The sequence below is a fragment of the Sminthopsis crassicaudata genome, chromosome 5 (genome assembly GCF_048593235.1).
Source record: "Sminthopsis crassicaudata isolate SCR6 chromosome 5, ASM4859323v1, whole genome shotgun sequence".
In the NCBI taxonomy this organism is placed as follows: domain Eukaryota; kingdom Metazoa; phylum Chordata; class Mammalia; order Dasyuromorphia; family Dasyuridae; genus Sminthopsis; species Sminthopsis crassicaudata.
This window is the reverse complement of record NC_133621.1, coordinates 304210384-304236141: the sequence shown is the minus strand read 5'-3', so window position 1 is coordinate 304236141 and position 25758 is coordinate 304210384. Positions and strand designations below refer to the sequence as shown.

Here is a 25758-nt window from a genome sequence, read left to right as displayed (position 1 = left end):
CCCACCCCATTCTGCCCTGCCCCTTCCATGCTTTCTTTTCCATGCGATGGCTTTTTGAATATGTGAATGCCAGGATCCGACAACTAGAACTCTGACTCGTTAGGAGCTTTCAGCAAGCTTGGATTTAAAAGCTCCAAGGCTCTGCCCGTCCCGCCTGCGGCCCACCCTGCACTCCCACCCACTTGAAGGTCCCCCTCCTTCTGCAGACAAATGCGGATGAAGGGATGGTCTCAGACAAAGGAGCGGCTACGTCACAGGCCACAGTGACCAGCTGTGCGCTTTCTCGGAGATGCCCATTGGGCGGCAGAAGCCGAGCCCTCCATTTATCCTATTTCACCTGAATAAAGACCTAGATTTAATGTATTTCTATGTCCTACCGGGAATGGTTTTCAATGTCTTTAACAATAAAGTTTTTTTTTTTTTTTTTAAATTCAGGCCAGATACTCCTGGAGGCTGATCAGCTCTTAACAGTGCCGACTTCAAGGGAGGAAAATTCACATGATTTGGGGATTGTTTTTTCCCCATTCAAGTCCTTGACATCTGCAGGAGCTGATGAGCCCTTCAAGACCCTTTTCTCCTTTGTACACCTGTCTGGAAGAAAAATGGGCTCAATTACTCGCCAGCCCCATTCTAACAGACAAGCTCAGAAAGGGTTTCAAATAAGACTTTAAATGCTTATCAGAAAGAGCAAGATCCAACAGGCCTCTGCACTTTAAAAAAAAAAAAAAAAGTTGCCCGAAGATGAGGAAAGAGCTTGATCTGAATTAGCTTCCACAGAACAGCAGCGAGGGGGGAGCACCTGCCAGAATCCGCCAGGCTGTGGGCCCAGAAGGTCACCAGGGAACAGAAAGGCCGATTCCTACTCACCGCTCCCCTCCCGACTCTAATTGCATTTCTGCGTGTGTGGCGGAGACACTAGATCTCAAGCACCCGCCGCCTCCGCCAGCCCCTCGGAGCCCAGAGCCGACCCCAGCTTACCTTCTTCACCACGCTGAGCTTATCCGGGGCATGGTCGAAGAGCGTGTCGAAGGCGTCCCTTTCTGTGGGGCGAAGGGAGTGAGAAACATATGGGGTGAGGGAGAGCCGAGGAGGATGCTGGGAGGGGCCATCTGGACCTCTCAAGGCCAAGCTGCCTCTCTGAAGGGGTCAGTCATGCACATGCGGTCTTCCCCATTAGCTCTTTGAGGGCAGGACCATCTTTTGCTTCTTTTTGTATTCCCAAAGCTTAGCCCAGTGCCTGGCACATGTGGGTGCTTAATAAATGGTTTTCTGAATTAAACTAGATTGAATGAGGTACACTAGTGAAGCATCTGATAAAAGATGATACTTGGAGACCCAAGTTCAAATCAGGCCTCAGACAGACTGTGTGAGGCCTGGCTAATACCACTTTAACCCCTGTCTGCCTCAATTGCCTCATCTGTAAAATGAGGATAACAATAGCAGTAAGATGGTTGTGGAGATTAAAGAGAGAATATTTGTAAAGTGAGTTGCAAATGTTGAAGCTCTATAGAAATGGTAACAGTTGCTACTGCCATTACTGTTACTATTACTGTTACTATTGCTATTATTATTATTATTATTATTATTATTATTATTACAAGTGCCACTATTAAAGTCGCAAGCTAACGTTAAGCCGGACTCGTGCAAAATCAGCTTCTCAGTGTCCAAACAGCACTGAGATTTTTAACTTTGGGCCCACAGAAGCCAACGAGTCTGTCGGGAACTTATTTGTTGGGGTTTGGGGAAATAGTTTGATAACTGCATCTAGTGCGATTGCTTCCCTTTGTAGTCCCCAGCCTTTTATTTCCTGCACTAATTCTCAAAGGTCACTGAAGCTTCCCCAGAGTGGCTGCAACGGAGTCCGGGGCAGAAACAAAGTGAAAAACCTCAGCTTTAGGGCATTCAATAAGCTGCCCTCGATTCCCCAAAGGGGGATCTGGAAGAGGAGCCTAAAGATTGCCAGAGCCAGAACATCCCCCCACAAAGGGGCCAGCCAGTGAACAGGGACAAAAGCCCAGTGGGTACAACCTAGATCTGAGGGATGGTGTGAAGGAGCAGAGAAACACCATCTCCTCTCCTTCTCCAAGTCTGTCCCACCCACCTGTCAGCCAGCCCAGTTTCCAGGGATAGCCTAGGGCAGTGGAGGAGGAAAAAGGCAACCAGGAGGCTGTTGCCATGGCGACCCCACATCATGATCCCTCACTCCTTGATGATGCTTTCTCCTATTAAGAGGAGGATCCTTTCATGAGCCACTACCAGAGGAGACTCTGGAGACTCCCACTTGGGTCACTCAATGGGCCAACCAAGTGGCCCAGGCGAGGGTCTAGGCCTCTCTCCAGCTCAGTCAAGAGGAATCCCAAAAAAGGAAAATTTAGTTCACCTGCATATGAATGCTCCCAACGCCCAGTGAGGAGATCACAAGGCCCCAGATTAAGATGTGGATTCTCATTTTACAAAGGGGGAAACTGAGGCCAGGGAGGTCAGTGATCCGACATGGCTACGACCTTCCTTTTCCTAGATCCTCTCACTATTTTACACCATGAGAGAAAGAATGCCCAGGGGACAAGATCACCAGGCTCTCCTCCAGTTGGAGTAAAACAGGTCCAAAGTCCGTCAGCTTGGCCTGAAAATGTAACAGCTAGGGGGCGTCACAGTGCACAGGCAGAATTCAAATCCAGCCTCAGACACCAATTAACAGAGTGACACTTCACCTCTGGCAGCCTCAGTTTCCTCAGCTGTAAAAGGAGGGTGATAACAGCACTATCTTCCAGGGGGGCTGGGGGAATCAAATGAGAAATCTGTAAAATGTAAATATTACTTAGCACACAGCAGGTGCTATATAAATGCTAGCTATAATCCATTATCATTAATAACATGTCAGTTTCCCAGATTACTTACCAAATCTTCCCATCATCATCCTGCAAATGAAAACAGGAGAGGAACCCTCGGTTAGAGCAGGCTCATTTAAGTAGAGGAAAAGACGATGAATAAAGCAACACTGACAGTTACTGATTGTTTTGGTTATAGAATAATTCATATAATTAATCGTTCATCACAGCCTTTTATTTTATTATCACAGCCCTTTATTTTATCCCCATCTTGTCCTTATAAAAAGCAAACATTCTCCACCTGTGATACAGGAAATTTTTTTAAATTCTAATAACTGTATTTCAATCTAATTAGCTCACATTGCAATTTTATGCATTTTAAACATTTGTTTAAACATTACTTAATTTAATTTTTTTAATATTTTATTGAGACATTAAAGGCTTATTTTTTGGTGGGTCATTTTAGGGGGTTGGGTTTTTTGGTCTATATTTTCTTTCATAACAAGATAAAGAAATACGTTTTGTACGACTGCACACGTATAACTGTTTACATCTCAGGGAAGAAAAAGAGGGAGGATCAGGAGAACGAAGAGAAGGGAGCAAAAGGCCCCAAACCTTTGGGAATTAAGGCGATTCTGTCATAAACATTCAAGAAAGAAACGTTGCTGGAGGTATATGACAGGATAGGAGCTGCCTTCAAAGCTGCTTCCCAAGATTAACGGGAAAATGGCGTTAGAGAGGATGAGAAGGGTCGTGAGGACAGGGACAAGAATAGCGATAACCCTCAATCAGTGGCCTGGAGAAGGGGGTGGGGGCACTTACTCAGTGGTGGTGGTCAGCTCCTCCACCACGTGGGCCGAGTGCAGCAAGCCTTCCCGCTTCTGAAAGACCCCAAAGACACCGTGACCGTAAATGCTGCTCTCGAGGGAGCCCCCGGCCATCCTCCCCGAGCCCTCCCTTGTATGGTCGCTCCTCAGGAGTCACACAGCCTGCCTCCCAAAGCCTCTCAGAGCACTGGCTATGTTATCTGGAAGGGGCGGCCTTCCACCCCCTGCCCCTGAGTAGACAGCCCGGGGAAAGGGAGAAGGGGGTGCAAAAGGGGTCTAAGGCAGGACTCCAGGTGCCGCTGTTCATCAGCACCTCTGCTGGGTCAGGCCCTGAGGGAAGGGGACAGAGTACTAGCAGACTTTGCTGGGTGGGATGGATCTGGAGGATGGGGCGCAGACGCGGGCAATGGAACCAGGAGGATGAGGAGGGATGTCAAAAGATGGACAGGCTACTGGAATCTCAGCATCAGCCCTGAAAGGAGCCCCAGAGATGCTCCCTGGCTCTGTGACTGGAGGCAGAATGAGCAGAGCCCAGGGGAAGGGCTCGAGGTTAGCGACTCCCACCCCCTGGCACCGGCAGCCACTGCCAGTAAGAGCTATCCTGGGCACATCCGGCCGGGAGACAAAACTCCAGCCAGAGGTCCATGCCGTGTTCTGCCCCTGTGGCCCCCCACCTCTGCAAAAAGGGAAATCGGGGCTTTTCATCAACTCCTTTCCCATGTTGTAACCTCAGGATTCAGACGCGCACACCCTCACGTGTACACTCTCCTATGCTCTCTCCCTCTCCCAGCCCTCCATCGTAAAAGGCAGGGACCCCAGTTCTCTCTGCCGCTTCATCCAAAGGCAAAGGCAGGTGGGCAGCGAGCGGGGAGAGCGTCGCCTCTCGGAAGCTCCTCTCTCCCCCTGCCTCCAGACTTCTCCACTGACTGATAAGCACAATGAGGAGCCGAATATTGAATCCTGACACACGGGCTTCAGGAGGAGATGAATGTGCCTTTTGAAAAACATCTTGGAAATTAAAGCTGAAAGCTCGGGGAGCCTGTGGGCTCGCCTTCCCTTCAAACATGGCACTGCTTCTCATTTCCACCATTTATCTCAAATCCAAGGTGAGCTATAAATTTCATCAAAAAGGAAAATGGAACAGAGCCTCCTCGCAGGAGGAAAGAAGAGGTGAAAAAAGGCAGGGCGCCCTGCAAGCCCACCCAGGGGAGGACCAGCCAGTGGGCTCAGGGGCCCGGGGCGTGGCGATGCTTACCCTGACGACCACCACCTGCACGGAGACGTGCTCGGGGAGCCGGATGGGGGCTCGGAAGTGCATGGCCAAGGCAACCAGCAGGTGAAGGATGGCCACAAGGTTCTTCCCGTGGATTGCTACAGAGGGGAAAGGAAAGGGAGGGGCCTTCTGAATAATATTACACATGAAGTAAAAAACTAAACACTAAAAAGAGAGTGCAGTCTGGAGGGGAGAGTGGGCAGTAATAAGGAAGCGCCAAGGTACAGTAGAAAGAACACTGGGCTTGGATTTGAATCCTAGCCCCTCCTGGGCATTCTGAACAAGGTATCTCAACTCCAGGGCCAGGCTCCTCATCTGTAAAATGAGGACATTTGATCGCCGAGTCCCTTCTGACTAAATCTCCGGTCCTCTGAAGCCAGAGACTTGGGTTTGAGTCCTACTACTGCTAATTACCTCCCACGGGATGATGGGTAAGTTATTGAACTGCTCTGCTCATCTTTTTCTTATTTGTAAACTAGATGAGGTGAGTAGACCTAGAGTTTCAATGCTTCCCCAAAGGAAAGATTTCCCAAAACCAGAGATCCAAAGTCTCTGGGCCACCTCCCCCTACTCTGCCTCAGGGGGCGTGGGCCTTCTGCCTGCAACCTGCCCCCAAGCCCCCTTCCATCCCCACTGTCCCCTTGCCTCTTGTGCTGTCTCCCTTTTTAGAATGTAAACTTCTCAAGACCAAGCCCTTAGTAAGTTGCCTTCCTCATTGATTCACAATCTTTAAGGGCCCCAACTCTAAATTCTATGTCTCAAGAGGTGAGAAATGGAGAGGGGGGTCTAGAAAAATGTACCCCGGAGGTCCAGGACTTCCCCTCCCTCTGCACTGAGGGATCTAAGCCTCCCATGGCCAAGAACTAGGCCCCAGGCCAGACGGGGCCAGGCAGGCCAGCTGTGGCTTGTGTTTCCAGCAGGCTGTTGAGTGGGAAAACATTTGTATTAAAATGAATTCTCTCAGCCGTCCCAAGACGGAATCACGCTATCACTTCTACACCACAGCGTTAGCACGTGCTGTGAGGGAGGCCGTACAGCGGGAGGAGGCGAGGGGTGAATTCTGCTTTCAGGTTGGTACTGACAGGTAACACCTGCTCTGGTTAATTAGCCGGCATCCCCCGGCCTCTTCTATTTGCTCTTACTTAGCAGAGAGGCTCTCTGCCCTCCAGAAAACATCTAATGGTAATTATCTCTCACTCTGGAAAGGGGGAGAAAGGAGTGAGAGGGTCCCAGGAGGGCCCTGGGATGATGGTGGAGCCAGGGCAGGTACGGGAGTGAGGGAAGGGGAAGGAAAATTTCCAGCACCCACAGCTGGGTGGGACAAAGTGTGCAAGGATGGGGCAAGGGGACCAGCAGGCTCCAGAGTTAAAGGAGCATCTGATGCTTCCTATGCCATGCCGGGCCTCGAGACCAAGCCCTTAGTAAGATGCCTTCTTCACCGATTAAGGGCTTGAGACATCGAACTGGGGAGGGAGAAGCTAGAGGTCCAGGACTTCTCCTCCCTCTGCATTATGAATCTAAGCCCACCGTGGCCCTCGGTCTTCCAGAACCAGGCCCAGCCCTCTTATACAAAACAAGGGGGCTCCCCGATGCCCACTGACTACATGACCTTGGGCAGGTCCCTTCCTCCTCCCTCTCTGTTTCCCCCTCTGTATAGGGGTTTAGCACAATGGCCTCTGAAGCCCATACCAGCTACAAAGCCAGGATACCGGGTCCACGGTCCTATGGACCCCTTCTGTTTGGAATCTTGGTGCCAGAGGCCCGATCTGACCCTTCCCTACTGATTTAAATCCCGACACTATTCTGCTTAATACCATAAACACACAAGCCTCTGAAGCCCTGCATGAAACGCTTTCCAGTGACTGACTGTGGAGCTTATCCAGACCATGGTTTCCCTCCACTGGGCCAGATAATCCACTGTTGACCGGAAGTCAGATCACGTCTAACGGAAAAAGAAATCCCCTTTGGGAGGCTACAGGTGCAGTGGTATAGGTCCCACCTGCCCGCCCCGTCTCCAAGGGCACATCCTACTCACAGTCCACGTTCCATTTGATGGCCCAGCCATGGGGCCGCAGGACGTCGTATATCGCCTCCAGGATGGTCTGCAGCTTTTGCTTCTGACCTATTTCTGACTGCGTCACCTCAGCCACGTTCAGTTTGCGATCGGCTAACTTTTCTGCAGGGAGGACAAAGGGTGAAAGGGCGGGGTATGGTGGCTAGGTCTGAGAACCAACTAGTCACAGTGGGGGCCTCCCCGCATCTCCCCTAGGCAAAGAGGCAATCTGGAGCCACAGGAAGTTCTGAGAGCCAAAGATGAATCCTTTTTGTTCATTCATTCATTCATTTATCCATCCCTTCGTTGAATTTGTAAAGTGAAGCTGTAATTTCCAATTTTAAACTTTCCCATCACAAAATGTTACAGCTGAAAGAGACCATTGACCTCATCCAACCCATTTTTACAGAGAAAGAAACTGAGCACAACCGGGCAAGTGGCTTGCCAAAATCACAGTGAGAGCCTATTAGAATGTAAGCTTCCTGAGGGCGGCAGCTACCCTGCTTTTGGGTTTGTGTCCCCAGCACTTAACGCTACGTCTGGTGTGTGTTTGGCGCTTAATAAATGCCTTTTCATTCACTCATTCAGTGCTTTTTCTACAATACACTTCCTAACCATCTCCCTTAGAAAAGGGCCCCAAAATAAGGGGCGGGGGAAAGAGTCCAAGAAGGAATGATAAGAATTTGAAATCCAGCAGAAGAGAAAGGTCATTTAAGTAGGGCAGGCTGGAGAATCTGCCTCAGAAGCACAAGGATTGTGATAAAAAATAAAAAGCAACTTTAAAAGGTTTTGGTTTGTTTCCCCCCCCCCCCCTCTCTCCCACTATCCCCTTTTTCCTCCCACGCTGCCACGTCAGTAAGAATGATTAGATCTTTCCGGATATTCCCCGACTGCTTTATTACCAGGAGCGAGCTTTGAGCCGAACAAACCCTGCTCGTTCAGTCTGCTTGCTGTGCAATTACCCAAGGCGAGACCCCCAAAGCCGGCTTTGGTTCGCTCAATCTCACCGCTTTGTAGAGCGGATTTGGGCAGAATCAGCTGGGAGCCCTTGCACGTGGGACTGGGTGATCCCCGAGCGTGGGTACAGGGGGAAAGGGCAAGAAGGGGCAGCTGATCGGCATCTCTCACCCCAGATTTCTCACAAGACCCTGATGCCTTCAGCTTGAGAAAGAGAATAAAAGCTACTTGGGAAAAACATTTTCAAAAACAGCTAAAAAAAAAAACAAACTGATGGCATTTTGACCATTCACATATGGCTTATCTACAGCCAGTGAAAAACAAAAAAACATTTTGAGGGTTTCCGTCACTCAACGTGTTTCTGGGATGCCTCCCAGAGAGGGAGGTCAACCGTAACCTTGGAAAGTTAAAGCTTCTGGGGGAAGGGAAGGCGGAAGAAGGGATGGAGGACAGAGCCAGATTAAAAACACTTTCTTTTTTCTCTTTGGTTTACACTTGTGATTATTTCGGGGCAGGGAATTTCTGGAAAGGAAACTCCCTCTTCCCATGATGCTACAGGATCTTAGCTCTGGACCCAGAAGGGACCTCAGAGGTGACTGAGTCCAATGCCCTCCTTTTATAGAGGAGACCAAGCTTCCCCATGTCTCCACCTCCCCAAATGCTTCTAACCAAAGATGTCCCTCCAGTCTCTCCCTTTCCAGGCCTGCCTCAGGGCCCAGTGACTGGTCTTGCCTGCCTAGAGCTCCCAACACTTTTACTGGCTATCCCAGGCACCGACCACACGTGCCCTGGACATTAACTGCCTTCCTGTGTGTCTACACCTAATGTCCCCGAAAGGCGGTTAGCCTCCTTAAAGTCCACTTTGGACATGTTGAGTTGACGGTCCAATACGACGCCCAATCCAGCAGACAGGAAGATGGAAGACTGGAGGTCAGGAGAGGGGCTGAGTGGGTTTGAGGACCATCTGGGCAGGGTTAATGAGATCATGAAGGGAGCACAGAGCCCAGCACAGAACCTTGAGGGGGGCTCTGCTCACGGTATTAGCAGGTGTGATCTGGATAAAGACCCAGGGGAGGACCAAGGTGTGTTCAGACCGTAAAAGCCAGGGGAGAACAGTCAAGAGCGTGTCAAGGAGACAGTGTCCCAGGCTGCCGGAGGCCAAGGAGAAGGATGGAGAAGAGGATTCTGGGGGAAGAAGAAGATTGGAAGCTCCCAGGCCCAGCTTTGTCACTGGCAGCTGGGGCAGGTCGAGAAGCCCCCAAGGGAGGGGGCTCACCCATGTGGAGAAGGCAAGACCGACAGAGACCACCCCGGAGGATGACACGAGCCACCATTTGGAGCCGTGACCGGGAAGCATGATGCCGCCCAAAGGGGACGCGCCTGATTTAGCTGTTGGCTTGGGAATCACGGCCCTGGGGGGACAGCCAGGACTTAAGAGCCCACGTGCTTGGGATGGAAAACGAGATGCAGCCCAAGTATCCCCCAAACGCCACTTCCCACGCTGCAATTTCATCAAGAGTGACTTAGTGCGGAACGGGGACCAAAAATTAAAAGAATGAAGTCATGAATAAGTGAGTGAAAAAGCATGTTAGCACTTAGCATGTGCCGAGCTCTGCAGGCTCTCTAGAGACCCAATGCAAGCAAACAATAGCAGAAAGGCCCTGTGCTCCTCAGGCTCATTTCTAACCAGGAAGGTCAACAAACATGGCGGAGGGGCGCCGATATCCAGAAGGTATCTGCTCTCTGGGTGCTTCTGAATGAGCATGCTCCTTCCTTTTCTTCCTCCATTCTTCCTTGCCTCCTTCCTCTCTTCCTTCTTCCCTCCTTCCTTTCCCCCCTTCTTTCTTCTCTCCTTCCTTTCCTTTTTTTCTTCTCTCCCTCTCCCTTCCCTCCTTCCTCACTTCTTCCTTTCTTTCTTTCTCCATCCTCCCTTGCCTCCTCCCTTCCTTTCCCCCCATTCTTCCTTGCCTCCTCCCCTTCATTCCCTTTGTCCCTTCCTTTTCTCCTTTCCTTCCTTTTTTCCCCTCCCTCTCTTTTTTTTCCCTTCCTTCCCTTTCTCCTTCCTTCTCTCCTTCCCTTCCTCCCTTCCTTTCTCCTTTTGTCTGGAGTAAACTACTGCCATGCTACTATTCTCTCAAGATGTCCTATCATTATATCATCTCTTAGCATAATTTATAGAAACGATGCCATGATCTTTTCCAAGCCTCAGTTTTCCCATCTGGAAAATGGAAGCAAAAGCATCTATCTTCAGGTGAATTCCCTCTGGAATTATTTGAAGGAAATAGGGCCCAAGAAGAGGAAAGCCTAATGGTTAGCACACTCCCCTCCCCTGTTTACAAAGGGAACTTGTAACAATTGAGAACTAACAATTGAGCATATGATACATATTAAGAGGTGCAAGTGAGAAACAGGGAGAGAGGAAGGAAGAAAGATCTGCTGAGAATCACTGCTCCAATCATCCTTCCCAAGGAGACAGACCAGGTCGGAGTGGTGTGCTGGGCCTCGGTGTCCTGTTCTGTGAAATGCACAGTTGGCTTTGATGGCCCCCAACGCCCCTCCCAGCTCCACCTGCCTCATCTGGACAGGCAAGTCAGCAAGGACCCCACGGAGCCGGAATCCACTCTTTCCCATGGGCCCAGGAGCAGCCTTTTCTTCCTTTTCTGGACCCCTCACTCACCCAGAAGCTTCTGCAGCACCTGCCCGTCATACAGATCCTCCTCCAGCTGCTTGACGATGATCCTCTCCTCCACCAGCACATCATTAATCCAGTCAATTAAAACCTAAGAAATAAAATCAGGAGTTGATACCTCACAAGGTAAGGTGCGACCTGGACCAGAACCGGCCATTCACTAGATCATGGGTCCAAGGAGGGAGAAACCTTTGGAGACCAAACGACCCTTCCCCCATTTGAAAAGTCCTCCAAATTAAGAGCAACGCTAGAGTGAGCAGACTAAGAAAGGCGGTGGTTCATCCCCAAAAGCATTTATCCCCACCACCATCATCGTGGCTGGTATTTATATAACTCTCTACTCCCTTCAAATAGATCCAAGTCTTCCACCTCCATAAAAACCATCCACTGGCCCTCCAGCTGGTGTCTGACATCCTCTCCTTCAAAAAAAAAAATTCCTAGAAAGAGCCACGCATGCATCAATTTTATCTCCTCTCTCTTCCATGAAATTATGTTTGTAAAACACTTAGTACACAGTAGGCACTTGTTATATGCTTGTTTCCTTCCCTCCTTCAAAATCTGGCTTCTAACCTTATCACCCATTGAAGCTTCTCCCTCCAAAATTACCAATGACCTCAGTGGCCAAATACAATGGTCTTTGCTGCCTCTGATGACTGACCACTATCATATCCTCCCCCTTCTCTGGGTTTTCCTGAGGCCCTTTCCTGGTCCTGGCCCTCCTTGACCACTCCTCCTTTGGCAGATCACTGGACCCAGAGGGTTCTGGAGGGGAGATGAGGCAGGTGACCTTGCACAGCCCTCCCTCGCTGAAATCCAATTCACTTGCATGGTACGGACCTCTTGGAGAACCAAGGACAAAACGGCGATCCGTATGACACCTTCTAATTGGCTCTCAGACTCTGTCCTAGGCTCTCTTCTTGGGTCTAATTATCGCCTCCACGCAGATGATTCATACGTATGAGCCCAGCCCCAATTTCTCCCCTGAGTTTCAGCCCCAGATCACCAGCCGCTCACTGAACATCTTGAACTAGATGTGCCTAAAGACATCTCAGACTCAACATGTCCCAGTGGAGGTCGTTATCTTTCCCCCGAGCCCTCCCCTCCTCTGAATTTCCCCCGCCATCCTCCCAATCACCCAGATCTATAATCTGGGCATTATCCTCCACTCCTTCCTCTTCCTTATATTTCACCCACTGCCAAGTCTTGCCACTTCTGGGTCCCTAGATCCCTTGTAGCGGCCCTAATCCTCATCATCCCTCATTATCTCTTACTCAGACTATCCCATTAGCCTCTAATTGGTCTCCCTATTTAACATGCTCCTCAATCCCCTCCATTGTCTGCACGGCTGCCAAACTGGTTTCCTGAAGTGCCCATCTGGCCACGTCACATCCCCTTCCCAAAAAACTCTAGTTGCTCCTTATTAACTCAAGAACCTAATATAAACTCATCTCTTTGGCATTTTAAAAACTTTCACAATCTGATTTCTTCCTACCACTCCAACCTCATTATACATTACTCCCTCCCCAGCAACAGAGAAAATGGCAAGATGCCCTAGTTTCCAGGTGATTAATTGGACAGGATGGGATAGAGAAAGATTATTACCAACTTGGAAGCTCAGAAAAGGCTCTCTGAAGAAGATGGATGCCACGGTCCTTGACCTGTAGTCAAGAAAGCCCGTGTTCAAACTTGGCTTCGGACATTTACTAGCTGGGTGAGATTGGATAGATCGTTTAACTTCTCTGTGGCTCAGCTTCCTCAGCTGAAAAATAATAAAGCTGGACTTGATGACTTATAAAGTCTCTTCCAGATCTGCATCTATGATTCTATGATTCTATAAAATTCTGGGAACTTGAAGCATGGAATTGAGCACAAGGTCAAGGAATTATGTGGCTCAGGGATAGAATGTTGCACCTGAAATCAGGAAGACCTGAATTTAAATTTTGCCCGAGACACTTAATGTGTCACTTTACTTCTGTTTGTCTCAGTTTCTCATCTATAGATAAAAGATATAAATAATGAATAAGAATTATAATTTATATAAAGCAAAGGAGAAACATCCCTAACAATAAATCTCTTAAGTCTAAGTCTATGAAAAAAAGAACATAATTAGTCTATTAATGAAATCTATGAAAAAAGATCATAAGTCTGTTAATGGAGTCCATGAAAAAGAGTATCACCAGTCTATTAATGGAGTCTATGAAAAAAGAGCATCACAAGTCTGTTAATGGAGTCCATGAGGAAAAAAGGGAGGGGGGGCATTAGCTTCTTATAGAAATCAAACAGGGTTGGAGCTCATGCATTCTCTAAAACATCTTATGAACATATAAAACGTAAACAATGACTGGATTAGGATGGTCATATGCAATCTGAGCTGTCCAAAATATGTGAGCTACAACCATTTCATTTGGAGCAGGGCCCTAACTTTCTGGGTAGCACCGCAGGACTACGGAAGGAAATAAAGAGAACTGAGAGTCAGGAGCCCTGGGTTCAAGGGCCAGTCTCGTTACAAATTACCAAGGCACATTGTATATGTCATTGAATTTCTCAAGGTCTTATTTTCCTTCTGTATGCAATGGGGGAAGGGAGAGAGTGAACTAAATGATCTTTAATATCCCTTCCAGATTCAAAAGAAAAAGAAATAACTAAAACCCTATGACTCAAGGAAATTTTTAAGAAGCAGAGATAGAGGTAGAAACAGGCAGTCAGAATGACAGAGAAAAAAAAACTGAGAAAGAGGGAAGTAGAAGAAGAGAGACTAAGGCATAGGATGTGTACACATCTTTAGAACTAAAGCAGATTAATTTTCACAAAATCAACCACAAAGTAGATTTCTGTAAAAGAAATCATACACACATCCCAACTATGTTATGGAATCAGACTAGAATAAAGAGGGGAGGTAGTGGCCAGCTCAGCTCAGGGACAATGAAGGGAAGGAAGAGACTAAAGGTCAGACCTTATTGTGTCAGAAGGGAAATGTCATCCCTGCCGACCTTTTCCATCGCTCGACCTTCAGTTCCCCCCCCCCCCCACACACACACACCTGCTGAGTTTAAAAGATGACTTTTCTCTGTGGGTATTCTCTAAGTAATAAAAAGTACTTGTCTCTGCCAAGCCTCCTTGTGGGGCTTGTTTGGCTGTCTGAGCTCTTGAGTTAATGAGGGGAAAGGAATGGAAAAGGACTGGGGTGAAGAAAGAGAGCCCTGTGGTAAGGGATGGCCAAGAGCAGGGCAGGAAAGAGTCCAAACTATAGGTCACTCCCCCTTCCCACAATCACAGCAGGCTTGCACTTAGTATTTGCTTAATAAACGTTTCAGACTTAGAAGAAGAGGAGCTACAGGCAGGGACTACTCTAAATCTGCCGGGCATTCTGGTTAGAGCAATTTTATTCTTTCAGGCAACTCAAAGGAAATAGCACTCGTGGTGGAGAAAGAGGGTCTCAGTTTCCCCATTTGTAAAATGAGAAGGTGGGACTCGATGGCTTGGGAGGTCCCTTCCGAGGGCTCCATCTGTAATCCTAAATCACTTACCCTCCCAACACCTCAGTTTCCTTCTCTGGAAGATGCAGGATTTGGCTAGATGCCCTCTGTAGTTCCCTGCAGCTCTGAATCTCATCTATTCTTCCAATAACCCATTTCACGTGTTACTTTTGAAAGGAGGACACCAATTATTATTTCTAGACAACACATTTCCCTCCAGGCAGACCTCTTATCCATCTGAAGGATGAAGGAGAATGTCTTATACCTCTATTTCTCACGTCCTTGGCAAAGTCTTCATGAGCTATACATTAAGTGGCTCCTGGGGCCACTTGAACCAGAATAAAACATGATTTTTCCATTAGTCCTTTCTGAATTACAATGGGGTTCCAGTCTGCCTTCCCCCCCAGAGCCATGAGAGTCGGATTTAATCACTTCCAAATGCACGCAAAGCATCCCACCTTAAATTCACTAAGGAAGGATGCAAGCACACACAATAAGTGAGAGAGACACCGCAACAATCCTTTCTGAAAAGCCATGTGGATTGCATCCCGGATGTCCCCAGATACAGGAGGTCACTGTTCCTTTGGGGGCTGTTTCTTTACCAAAAGCCAAGGAACTGAGAAATGATTAAATCTGCTATGGGAGAAGACCCTTCTTCATCATGGGGCTAGTTACAGATAGGAAGGCATTTCCCCGTCCTCAAGAATCACAAATGTCCAGTCTTTTTTCATTTTAACCAAACTACCCAGAATGCAGATGACTATCATTGGTCCAGGTAGAACCAGTAGATGATGTCATCGTGTTCTTTATTCCATGGATTATTGATCTCCATTTCCAAATACCAAGGCTGCAAGAAGCAACAAGACAACCCACCCTGGGGAAGAGAATCCGGGGCAGAGAAAAAGGGCAGAAGGAGTCCTGATGGTGAGGGAGAATTAAAATATCACAGATTGGGAACAAAAGTCCACATGAACATCTGGAGGAGAGATGTCTCTAAACTGACATATGATTTATGCACATGCATAAAGAAATTTAAATATATATATACATATTATACATTTATTATTATATTATATATAACATACATATATGTGTATACATATATATATACACATATATGTATGTATTTTAAACCTATATATATGTTTTATATATATGTATAAATATGTATGTATGTATTTTGAACCTATGAATGAGCATGGCCATTCTATAAAGGCATTTATTACAAAGATGCCTATCTGGGGTGTTAGGGCTGCTCATTCATTATCCCACATCATGGAGACAAGATTAATCAGGTCCAGACCCCAAATAGAGGGTATATTGAGTCATTAATCTGAAATTCCATCAAAATGAGACCAACTAGCTAAGAACTGGAAAATGAGCAGACACCCATCAGTTGGGAAATGGCTGAAAAAGTGGTGGTACAGGAAGATAATGAAATATTATTGTTTTGTAAAAAATGATGAAGAAGCTGATTTTAGAAAGACTTGGAAAGATTTACACAAAGTGACATTGAGCAAAACAGACTGAACCAGAAACACACTGTATACAGTAACGGCAAGAATGTGTGATGATCAACTATGCGGATCAATGATCCAAACTATTCCAACAAACTTTGGACAGAAAACGCCATCTGCATCCAGAAAAAGAACTAAGAGACAATGAAAATCAACACATGCTACGTTCTTTTTTCTGGTTTTTTGTTTATCTTTTGCTTTGATTTTTCTCTCCCAACACGATTCATAAAGCAATATGTAATGAAAACAAATAAATTTAATTTAAAAAATGAAACTAACAACACATGTGACCAAAGAATTTTTGAAAACCAATCAATAAGCAATTATTTAGCACCTGCTAAATGCCTAGTCTCAGGAATCTTACATTCTTTGAATGAATAAATGACTCACTCCCCCAGCTCTGGAGTCCAGTGCAGGGCTCCGTGATCAATCATTCATTCACTAAGTCTTTATTAAGTACCTACTGTGTGTCAGATCTGTAGACACAAAGGTAAGAATGAAGCAAGGTATGTTTCACTGGGAAAGTCGATGCCTCCTCTGGGGGTCCCCAATGGATATACAACAGCCCCTCTCTCTCTGGCCAATCATTCGCAGGGGTCGAGATTTCCTCCACCAGAACAGAAGAGACAGACCTCTCCCCCCATCAGCTGGTCCATCTTCAAGAACCACCAAGACCTCTTGAAGGGAGTAGAAAATGGAATTCTGGTGGAATGGCCATGAGTAGAGGGGAAACTCACCACACCTCAAGAGACTGGGCTCGGGGAAAAATTCAGGGAAACTTGGGAAGCTCCATATGAACTGAACTGGTTAAAAAAAAAAAAAAGGAACCAGGAAAAGCGCCACAATATAATGTAAGGGAAAACAGCCCCTAGAGACAGCGGGGCACAAACAGCAACACAGGATGACAAGAGATCCCTCGTCACAGTTCATGTGGGCAACAGGGTGCCAGACCTGAGTTCAAATCCAGCTGTGTGACCACAGGCAAATCACTTGTATTTGCCCCATTTGTGTACCTGGGAAGAGCAGTCACAGTGTCCTATTGGATTGTAAGCTCTGTGAGGGCAGGGACTGGATCTTTTGTAGTTTAACTTTCCTATCTCCCTGGACAAACAATTTTTTCCTATGAATCTTTTTTTAAAAATTTTTATTAAAGCTTTTTATTTTCAAAACATATGAATGGATAATTTTTCAACAGCAGCCCTTGCAAAACCTTGTGTTCCAATTTCCCTTCTTCCCCCACGCCCTCCCCTAGATGGCAAGTAGTCTAATATATGTTAAACATATAGCTGTTAAATCCAATGTATGCTTATATATTTGTACAATTATTTTGCCACAAAGAAAAATCAAATGAAACTGGGGAAAAAAAAAGAAAAAAAATGCAAGTAAACAACGACAAAAAGAGCGAGAATGCTCTGTTGTGGTCCACACTCAGATCCCACAGCCCTCTCTGGGTATAGAAGGCTCTCTCCATCACAAGACCATTGGAACTGGCCAGAGTCATCTCGCTGCTGGGAGAGCCATGTCCTGGACAGACATTCAATAGATGTCCATGGAAATGGCCTGAGGAACGTGCACAGAAAGGAGCCGGTGCACACACAGGCACGCATCTCCCACTCGCCGATAGCCTCGTCCTGCCTGTTCTCGAGGATAAATAAAGATGTGACAAAGCAGGAGAATCAGACCAGTTCTTCCACACTCCACAGAGCAGCCACAGATGCTTGACAAATAAAAATAAACAATACACAACAACAGAGTGGGAACGAAACATACTTCCCACTCACTCGTCTTTTTAAAGGTCGCCGTTTCCAAAATCCAGGGGAAAGAACATTGGAATTCAAAGTCCAAGGATCTGGATTCAAATCCTCAGACTGCTTTCTCTGGGCCTCAGTTTCCCCATCTGTCAAATGAGGCAGTTGGATCCAATGGCTTCTAAGGACCCTCCAGATAGGATAACTTAAAATTCACATGCTGTGTCGCAATCTGCAGAGCTGATGGGAGCCCTGGGAGGGAGGCAGGGCAGACATTAGCCCCATTTTACTGAAGAAAAAACAAAAGTAGGGAGGAAGAGCTCCCCCCGATTCGCCCAGAGTTGCACAGCTAAGTGGCCATGGCTTGAATAACCAAACAACGGAGAACTGTTTTTGGCCACTAGTCGATAGCCCCGGACTGGGAATCAAGGAGACCTGGATTCAAATCCAGCCTCAAACATCTATTAGCTGTGTGGCCCTATGCCTGCCTCAGTTTCCTCATCTGTAAAAGGGGGATTAGGGCTGATGATAGCACCAACCTCTAGAGGAGGGTTGTTGTGAGGTCTGAGCGAGATAATATTTGTAAATGGCTTTGGACCATAGAAATGCTATCGATTGTTCTCTTTATTACGAATAAGATCCTCCAGGCAAAGGGTGGCCCCCTCACCCTCCAGGGTCTGGCCCCAGTTGAGGCTGGATGCTCTAAAGCCCTTCCTCCTCTTCTCCTCCTCTTCCTCTTCCGCTTCCCCTTCTCCTCCTCTGCCCTCTGGAAGTTTATATTCTATCTGAAGAGACAAGTAACTACTGACCTCATCTCCATCAGACTCAGCTTCCTCGCCTTTAAAGGCGACAGGGCCAGCCGCCTGTGGTGTGGGACCCTGTGCCCCGTGCCTCCCCCCAGTCTCACGCTTTCCCTCACATTATCCTTGGAGAGGGCTCTCCTGCTCCAAACCCCCACCTCTTGTAGCCCCAGTACCTAGCCCAGAGCCTTGCCCCACAGAGCACAGAATTAAAGCTGGAAGGTGTCTTTAAAGGCCTTTACACGGGAGGGGGAAACTGAGGCAGCGAACACGGAGGCCATCCAGCTAAGAAGGGAGAGAGAAATCTTCCTGAGTTACCGGCTCACCGTGTGGGTCACCGTTTTCAGCTCCCCTCACTAGCCACAGATCCCTCCAGGGTGGTCCCAACAGCGCCTGCCTCGGCCTACCTTGTTCAGCTCTTTGAACTTGGGGTCCTCCCTGGAGGTGGGATCGATCATCGTCCGTTCCTCATTCTCCTCTGCCGGGGAACAAAAAGGAAGCAGTTAGAGGCAGGCTGGCCCCCCCTCCCTAGGCCCCCCAACAGATGGACAGGGAGCTGAGGAGGCAAGAGACCCCGAGACACAGCCCCAGTGAGGGAGTGTGCAGAAGCCAGGCGTGCACCTGCCAGCTCCGGAGGTGCCCCTTTGGGGGGATTTTTGGTGGGAGAGGAAATCGGGGTGAAGTGACTTGCCCAGGGTCACACCGCTAGGAGTGTTCAGTGTCTGAGAGCAGATTTGAACTCGGGTCCTCCTGAATTCAGGGCTGGTGCTCTATCCACTGCAACACCTAGCTGCCCCAAGAAATAAACTTTCCCACACTCAAAAACAAAACTAAAGCTTTGTGAGGGGAGGGTTCTCCTTGTATTTTTGCTCCTTGCATTTCACACAGAGTCTTTCCCATCCCAAAATCAAGGCCTTCTCTGTCCCAGTCTATCCCCTCATCTATCCCCTCACCCTCAGCCCCTCCCAGCCCCACTCCCGGCCCACAAAGAAGCAGAGATCGTACCAAGAAGGGTGTCCTCGGGGTGGATGTCCACCGTGGCGGGCGTCAGGGGAGAGTTGATGGCATTCTTGCCCTCCTCCTGGAGCTCACTCACTGTCAAGGGAGAAAAAACAAGAAAGAAACATGAGGCTGAAGGTGACCCGGCGGACCCCCGGCCTGGCCCATGGGCCCAACCTGAAGGAAAGGCAGCTGCAAAAACCCTGAGCGGGCAGGGGGCACTTCCACGACAGCGTGCCAGAAGGAAGTGGGAGCACCATCCCATCCGACGGCAAATCCATGGCCCCCGGCTACACCGAGGAATTGTGCGGCACCCAGAGACACAGAGCATTGGCTAACAGTAAGGGTGGCAAATGGGGGGGGGGGGGGGGGCTGGGAGCCAGCCTGAGCCAGGAGGACCCGAGTTCGAGTCCTGCCTTTGTGACGCTGGGGAAGCCCCAGGCAGCCCCCTACGAGTGTAAGCTGGGAGGGAGCCAGTTTCCTCACTGGGGTCCCTCGGGTTCCAGCCCTGATTTATGCACATAAAATTGTTACAAGGGACACCAAGGATTGTTAACATTTAGCCTACTTGTTAAAGACAAACAGACACAGACTACATCCAGCAATTCGAGGAGGGGCAGGATGTTGTTCTTTTTTCAGGGTCCAACTTGCAAACCCTCGGACGCTGGCAGGCCCCAGGCTGAGTCAGGGATGCAAAAAAACATGGAGAGAGTCGCCAAAGGAGAGAAAAATACAGGGAAGGAGGGAAAGGGGAAGGAGGGAGGAGAAGAAAGAGAAAGAATAGGAAACAGAAAGGAAGGGGAGAGAGGGGAAAGAGACACAGTGTGAAGGAGAAAAACAGGAAGAGATATGCAGAGAGACACAAGGAAAGAGACAGAGAGAGAGACAACAAGACAGAGAAAGAATGAGACAGAGAGAGACCAAGACAGAGAAGAGGGAGAGAAAGAGAGAGGGGGGAAGGAAGGGAGAAAGGGAAGGGGAGAGAAGGAGGGAGAGGGAAGAGGGAAAAGGAAGAGAGGGGGAGAGAAAGAGAGACAGAGACAGAGGGATCGGGGGAAAGATACTCTCCCCTGCTGCCATACTAACGCAGGCCCTTTGGGAGCAGAGCTGGTTTTTCTCTTAGCACTATATCTCTCAAACTTACCACGATGCCTTGCATACAGTAGGCACCTAATAAATGCTTGACAGATTGGAATCCCAATCTCTTTCTGAGCCACAGCTTAGGTGCTTGCCTGCCCGAGGTCTTTTCTGATTCCCCCTCCTTCAAGATTAATTTCTCACTCCACATTAGTGTGCATGTGATATTTTCACTGTAAACCATAAGCCCCTTGACCACAAGGACTTTGAACTAGCAAAGTGCCTGGAATACAGTAGGTACTTAATATAGGCTTATTAAAATGAATTGTTGAATAAATTGAATTACCTCATTTTAAATTCTGGTTCAAATAGGACATCTTTTAAAAAAGAAAAAGTGGGCCCAAGGCCGGAGGAGGTGCCAACATCAAAGAAAGGCCCTCAGAGGCAAGCTGAGGTCATTTCCCAGCAGAGGGGAGAGCAGTTGGCTTGGAACATAGACCTTCAAAGATGACATCAAGCATGGCCTAAAATTTCATCTCCCTGAAGAGAGAGAAACCGTAGGAAGAAAACCTACATCAGGCTCTCTCCTGTCTCTGACTCAGTTTCCTCATGTGTGAAAGGAGTGTCATCTCCGCCTTGATCTCCCAGGGCTGCTATGGGAATCAAAGAGAGAGCATATGGAAAGCACTCTCCCAACCTCACAATGCCACATAAACATAAATGGCCATAAAAGTGCCATATAAACGTTAGCTCTCGACGACTGAAGACGATGATGTCCCATTTCTTCTTACGTGCGTGCTGCCGACTGTGCAAAGCATCCAGGCCTTGTCCGTGATCATAAATCAGACGTCCTCCCTTCAAAGGATCGTCTGGTTTCTGAAAAGGACAGTTCTTTGGAACCTGCTTTTCTCCCCCCCAAGAGTTTATGGCCTGCCAGACCCGTGGGTTTCCACTTAAATCTCGGGAACACTCTGGTTTAAAGGCCTTGGTCCACTTGCCAGGAAACGGCCGCATTCTTGGCGTCACGTCTCGTGCTCCGCCAGTCTCAGGACCCTGGCAAGCGTTCTGAGAACCACGCTTGGTCCACACCGGGGTTACACGAGTTCAAAGGAGGATTCTTGGCCCTTCTCCCTTGGGCTACGTGATTAATGGGGAAAACTCGCCTGGTGTGTTTTCCTCGGCTTGGCCATTGTTCTCGGGAGGATGCCCGTCTGTGCTTGTTAAACACAACCGCCATGTGTGATTAAGAGCGATCGCCACGACTGCTGACCGTACTTCTGTGGTAGCAAACGTGTGGCAGCGGCAGAGGCCTTCAAAGTCTCTGAGACAAGAAAAGGCCATCGTGGCCTTAACACCCCTGTGCACTCCGGACCTCCAGGCCTTTGGGGCCACCATTGTGGCCCAGATGATTGAGAACTTAATGGTATTAAAAACAGATGCATTTCTATAAAGTAACTCCGTAAAGAAGCCCCATATTGAATTTTCCTCCTTATGAGCTGAGCCTTGGACAATGGCTCTTGCTTTGCACAAACCCTCAGACCACTGGCGGGACTGCACTTTCAGCTCCTTGAGAGCAGGTTCTGGACCATCAGCAGCATCTTGAAACTTTTTTTTTTTTTTTAAATGTGGAAGTGGATTGATTTGGGTCTGGTGACTCAATGGAGACTGGGATACCCTAGTCAGCACCGAAGCCACGCCCTTATGCTTCCCTGCCCAATCCTGGCCTTTCTCACACGTTATCCATTTGGCCACACACTCCCATCCTGGATGTCCAGTGGATGATGTGTCCACAGTACAAGATTTCACCCACAAAGGCCTCTGATTCCACCACATCAAATTCAGCCCACGGCCCCAGCCTGATGGATCCTCCTGAGTCCTGACTGATTCCCCCAAATTCACAGCATGTGCAAATCCCACAAATCATCCACCTCTCAGCCAAGGACCCTGGAGGGAAGCCTGGGTGCGTTATCAAGTCCAAGTGGCTGCACCCCCAATACACTGAGGAACTCTGGACCTGGTCACAACCTGTCCCCAACATCCCCGCCTCTGCTCTGGTCATCACCGAAAATCTGGGTCACGGGGGGGTGGGAATGGAGATCAGGGGGAGAAAGAACCATTCTAGGCCTCTGGCAAATAATCCTGTTACATGGACATTCGACACACATTACCCAAGTACCAATTGTGGAGGGGAGAGAGGCCGTGGGGTCCAGCCCGGTGAGGGTGATGAGGGGCTGAGAGACTGAGCACCTTGCTTGTGGTCATACAGGCAGTACCCAGGAGCCCCTGACTCTGAATTCAGGGTTCCCCACTGAGCCACAGCCCTTCTTCCCTCACTGCCCCATAGTCTACACTTTCTTAAGGCTTACACAGCCCTTTACAATTACCTTATTTGGCTCAACAGCTACAGACCCAAATGCTACTGCGTCTGTATCCCAAGAAAATCATAAAGGAGAGAAAAGGACCCACATGTGCCAAAATGTGTGTAGCAGCTCTTTTTGTGGTGGCAAAGAATTGGAAAATAAATAGAACTGGGGAATGGCTGAACACGTTGTGGTACAAAAAGGTAATGGAATATTGTTGTTCCATAAAAAATGATGAACAAACTGAGTTTAGAAAGGCCTGGAAAGATTTCCAAGAACTGATGCCGAGCGAAACAAGCAGGACCAGGAACACATTATACACAATAATAGCAAGAACGCGCCGTGATCCCTATGAAAGGCTCGGTTCTTCTCAGTGCTTCAGTGATCCAAGGCAATCCCTATAAACTTTACATAGAAAACACCATCTGCATCCAGAAAAAGAACCAAGGAGAACAAATATAAATCAACACAAGCTATGTTCACTTCTTCTTTCTGTTTTTTTTCTCTCTTCCATGATTTTTCCCTTTTGCTCTGATTTTTCTCTCCCATCATAATTCATAAAACAATGTATATTAAAAATAAACTAAAAAAAATACCTCATTTGATCCTCACAGCAACTATGGGAGGTGGATGCTATTATTATCAACCCCCACTTTATGGATGAGAAAATGGAGGCAAACAGAATAAGTGAATTGCCATGGTTACACAATGGGTGTCTGAAGCAGGATTTGAACGGGTCTTCCTGTTCTTGATCCACTTCACCATCTAACTACCACCAATGGGCACTTGTTTGAATACCTCGCAGTGCCTGGGAACTCACTACCTCCAAAAGCAGCCCTTTCCACTTTCAGAGAGTCTTAATCATTAGAAAGGTCTGCTTTGAAGCTGGAATCTCCCTTCAGAGTCAGAACGTAATCTCCCCGAGAGCAGGGCCATCCCATCACTGTACACAGTGCTGGCAGGTGGAAGCTACTCCATTAAAGTTTCTCAACCAACTACATTTTTAAAAATCCAGTTGGGTTCCTGCCCATGGCACATGCATGGGTAACTTCCATCATTCCCAACATCTCCTGCCAAGGCTTTCCTTTCCCGGGATCCCATCGACGATGGCTGGCTCTCTGTGGCTGCTGATGCCCGAGAAAAAAACAGACCCACTCAGAACAGGTGTGCTCCTCCATGTGCCAAGAACACCTACAAAGGGGCATCAGGCAGGGGCAACGTGCACGGCTGGGAACGGCCCGTTCCCGCCAGAAGCTCCAGGAGTCAGGGGCTGCCCTGCCAGGAGGAGACAAGTGGGGAAGGTACTTCTCCTGGATGGCCAGATGACAAGATGCAGCCCTATGTGGCCAGAGGCCCAGGATGGAGGCTGGGTGGTCTGCCAGCCCCTGACATCACCAGCTTCTGCCCGCTTAAAGCCTGACTGTCACCTAGCCATCAGGCATGTATGCGGGGGGGTCGCTCAGTCTGATCCCTCACTCCAGGACAGCTGGTCCCCGACTCAGAAGATACTCAAGAAAAGTGGTCAGTGTTGGGCAGAGAGCTAACTAATTACTGCTGCCAGCATAGACAGCTGGTTTTTTCCCTTTGTCTCTGCGGTAACAGACAAATGTTAAAAACACAGGAAAAAAATGAGTGCGTAGGAGGGAAAAAAGCCACGGACTTCATGCTTGCACTAACCGGCGGCCGGGCCCCCAGCAAAAGCTCTTCAAAGGCCAGCCTACAAAGGCCCGTCTCTGGCCCCAGGGAGGTCAAAGGCAGTAACTGGGAATCATTTTCTTAGACTGCAAGCCAACTAGGGCAGCTTGTCCGATTTATTTCCTCCACCAGCCTAACTGGGATAGCAAATAAATCTCCAAAAAGTGAGCAATTTATTCTTAGAGGCAAAATAAAACTCGATATCACAGCTCCCCTTTTCCTAGAGCACTTTCAGGCTTACAAAGCACCGTCTACGGTCCCTGCTGGATCCATTGGGTAAATGTTGCTCATTTCTGAGAGGAGGAAAACTACAGTTCACAGGGCTAAGTGTTTGTTTGCCCTTAAAATAGTAAAGCTGCCCAAGTTTGGGCCTCTCCTCGGGCCTGGTGAAGAAATGAGGAGATCGTCTCATCCACCATTCTGCCAAGGAACCCCAAACCCTCTGTCCAGGTGGACTGGGAGACCCCACCTCCCTCTTCTGGGCCTTTCCTGGCGTTTCCATCAGGGAAGGAGAAACGGGGACAGGGTGGAGGGACAATGATATTAGTCCAGCTCTGGCAGCCTCAATGATTCAGATGGAAAGATGGGAGACACCAGGTGACACAGCGGGTAGAGTGTTGCGCTTGGGTCTAGGGAAATCTGGATTCAAATTCTGCTTCGGATACTTGCTGTGAGACCAGAGGCAAGTCATTTTTCTCAGCCTCGGTTCTCTCAAATGTGAAGGAGAGAGAATAACAGGGTTGTTATAAAGAGCAAACATCGGGAAAGGTCTTTACAGTCTTTAAAGCTCTCCATCACTGCTGGCTATCATTGCTGTCAAAAAGCCGAGAGGGGGACTTTTCCCTTCTTAGTCAGGTGGTCCTTGTAATCAATAAATCATAAGGTCAAAGGGATTTTATATGCTCTGGATTTGAGCCACAGAATGAGGGGGGTGTGTAAACACACCTACACACATTTATATGTATTAGTATATATGCATAAATGTAGAAGTACATTGCATTTACATGTATACATGGGTGCATTCTGGGTACATGCATGGTCACTGTATACATGTATTATGAGCACTTGTATGTATGTGAATATGTATTTATGTGTATGTAATATATATATTGCACACTTTTTTTGCCATGGTCAATGTGGATATTTATTTTGCTTGCCAAATGTCTATAATGGGAGGGTTGTTTTTCTTGATTAGTCAAGGTATAGGGAGTGGAGGAAGGATACAGGTAAGAAGTAGAAGGGAGAAAATGCAGAATTGAAAACAAAAGTTGATTTTTAAAAAATATACCCAAGGGGGCCGCTAGGTGGCGCAATGCACAGAGCACCAGCCCTGAAGTCAGGAGGACCCGAGTTCAAATCTGCCCTCAGACACTTAACACTTCCTGGCTGTGTGACCCTGGGCAAGTCACTTAACCCCAACTGCTTTAGCTATATATATATATATATATATATAAAATGA

General features: G+C 48.0%; 1 protein-coding gene across 2 annotated transcripts in view; it reads right to left on the bottom strand.

The window, feature by feature from the left end:
* The window catches only part of PARVB (parvin beta), an 83973-nt gene that overhangs the window by 14173 nt on the left and 44042 nt on the right, over window positions 1-25758 (bottom strand). For both annotated transcript variants that reach the window (XM_074271931.1, XM_074271928.1), the window contains exons 2-9: window positions 19174-19263; window positions 18576-18646; window positions 10616-10718; window positions 6964-7104; window positions 4911-5026; window positions 3651-3709; window positions 2899-2918; window positions 979-1040 (exon numbers count right to left, since the gene is read on the bottom strand). In XM_074271931.1, the coding sequence (XP_074128032.1) occupies window positions 979-1040; window positions 2899-2918; window positions 3651-3709; window positions 4911-5026; window positions 6964-7104; window positions 10616-10718; window positions 18576-18646; window positions 19174-19263 (662 nt within the window). The remainder of the gene's footprint in view (window positions 1-978; window positions 1041-2898; window positions 2919-3650; window positions 3710-4910; window positions 5027-6963; window positions 7105-10615; window positions 10719-18575; window positions 18647-19173; window positions 19264-25758) is intronic.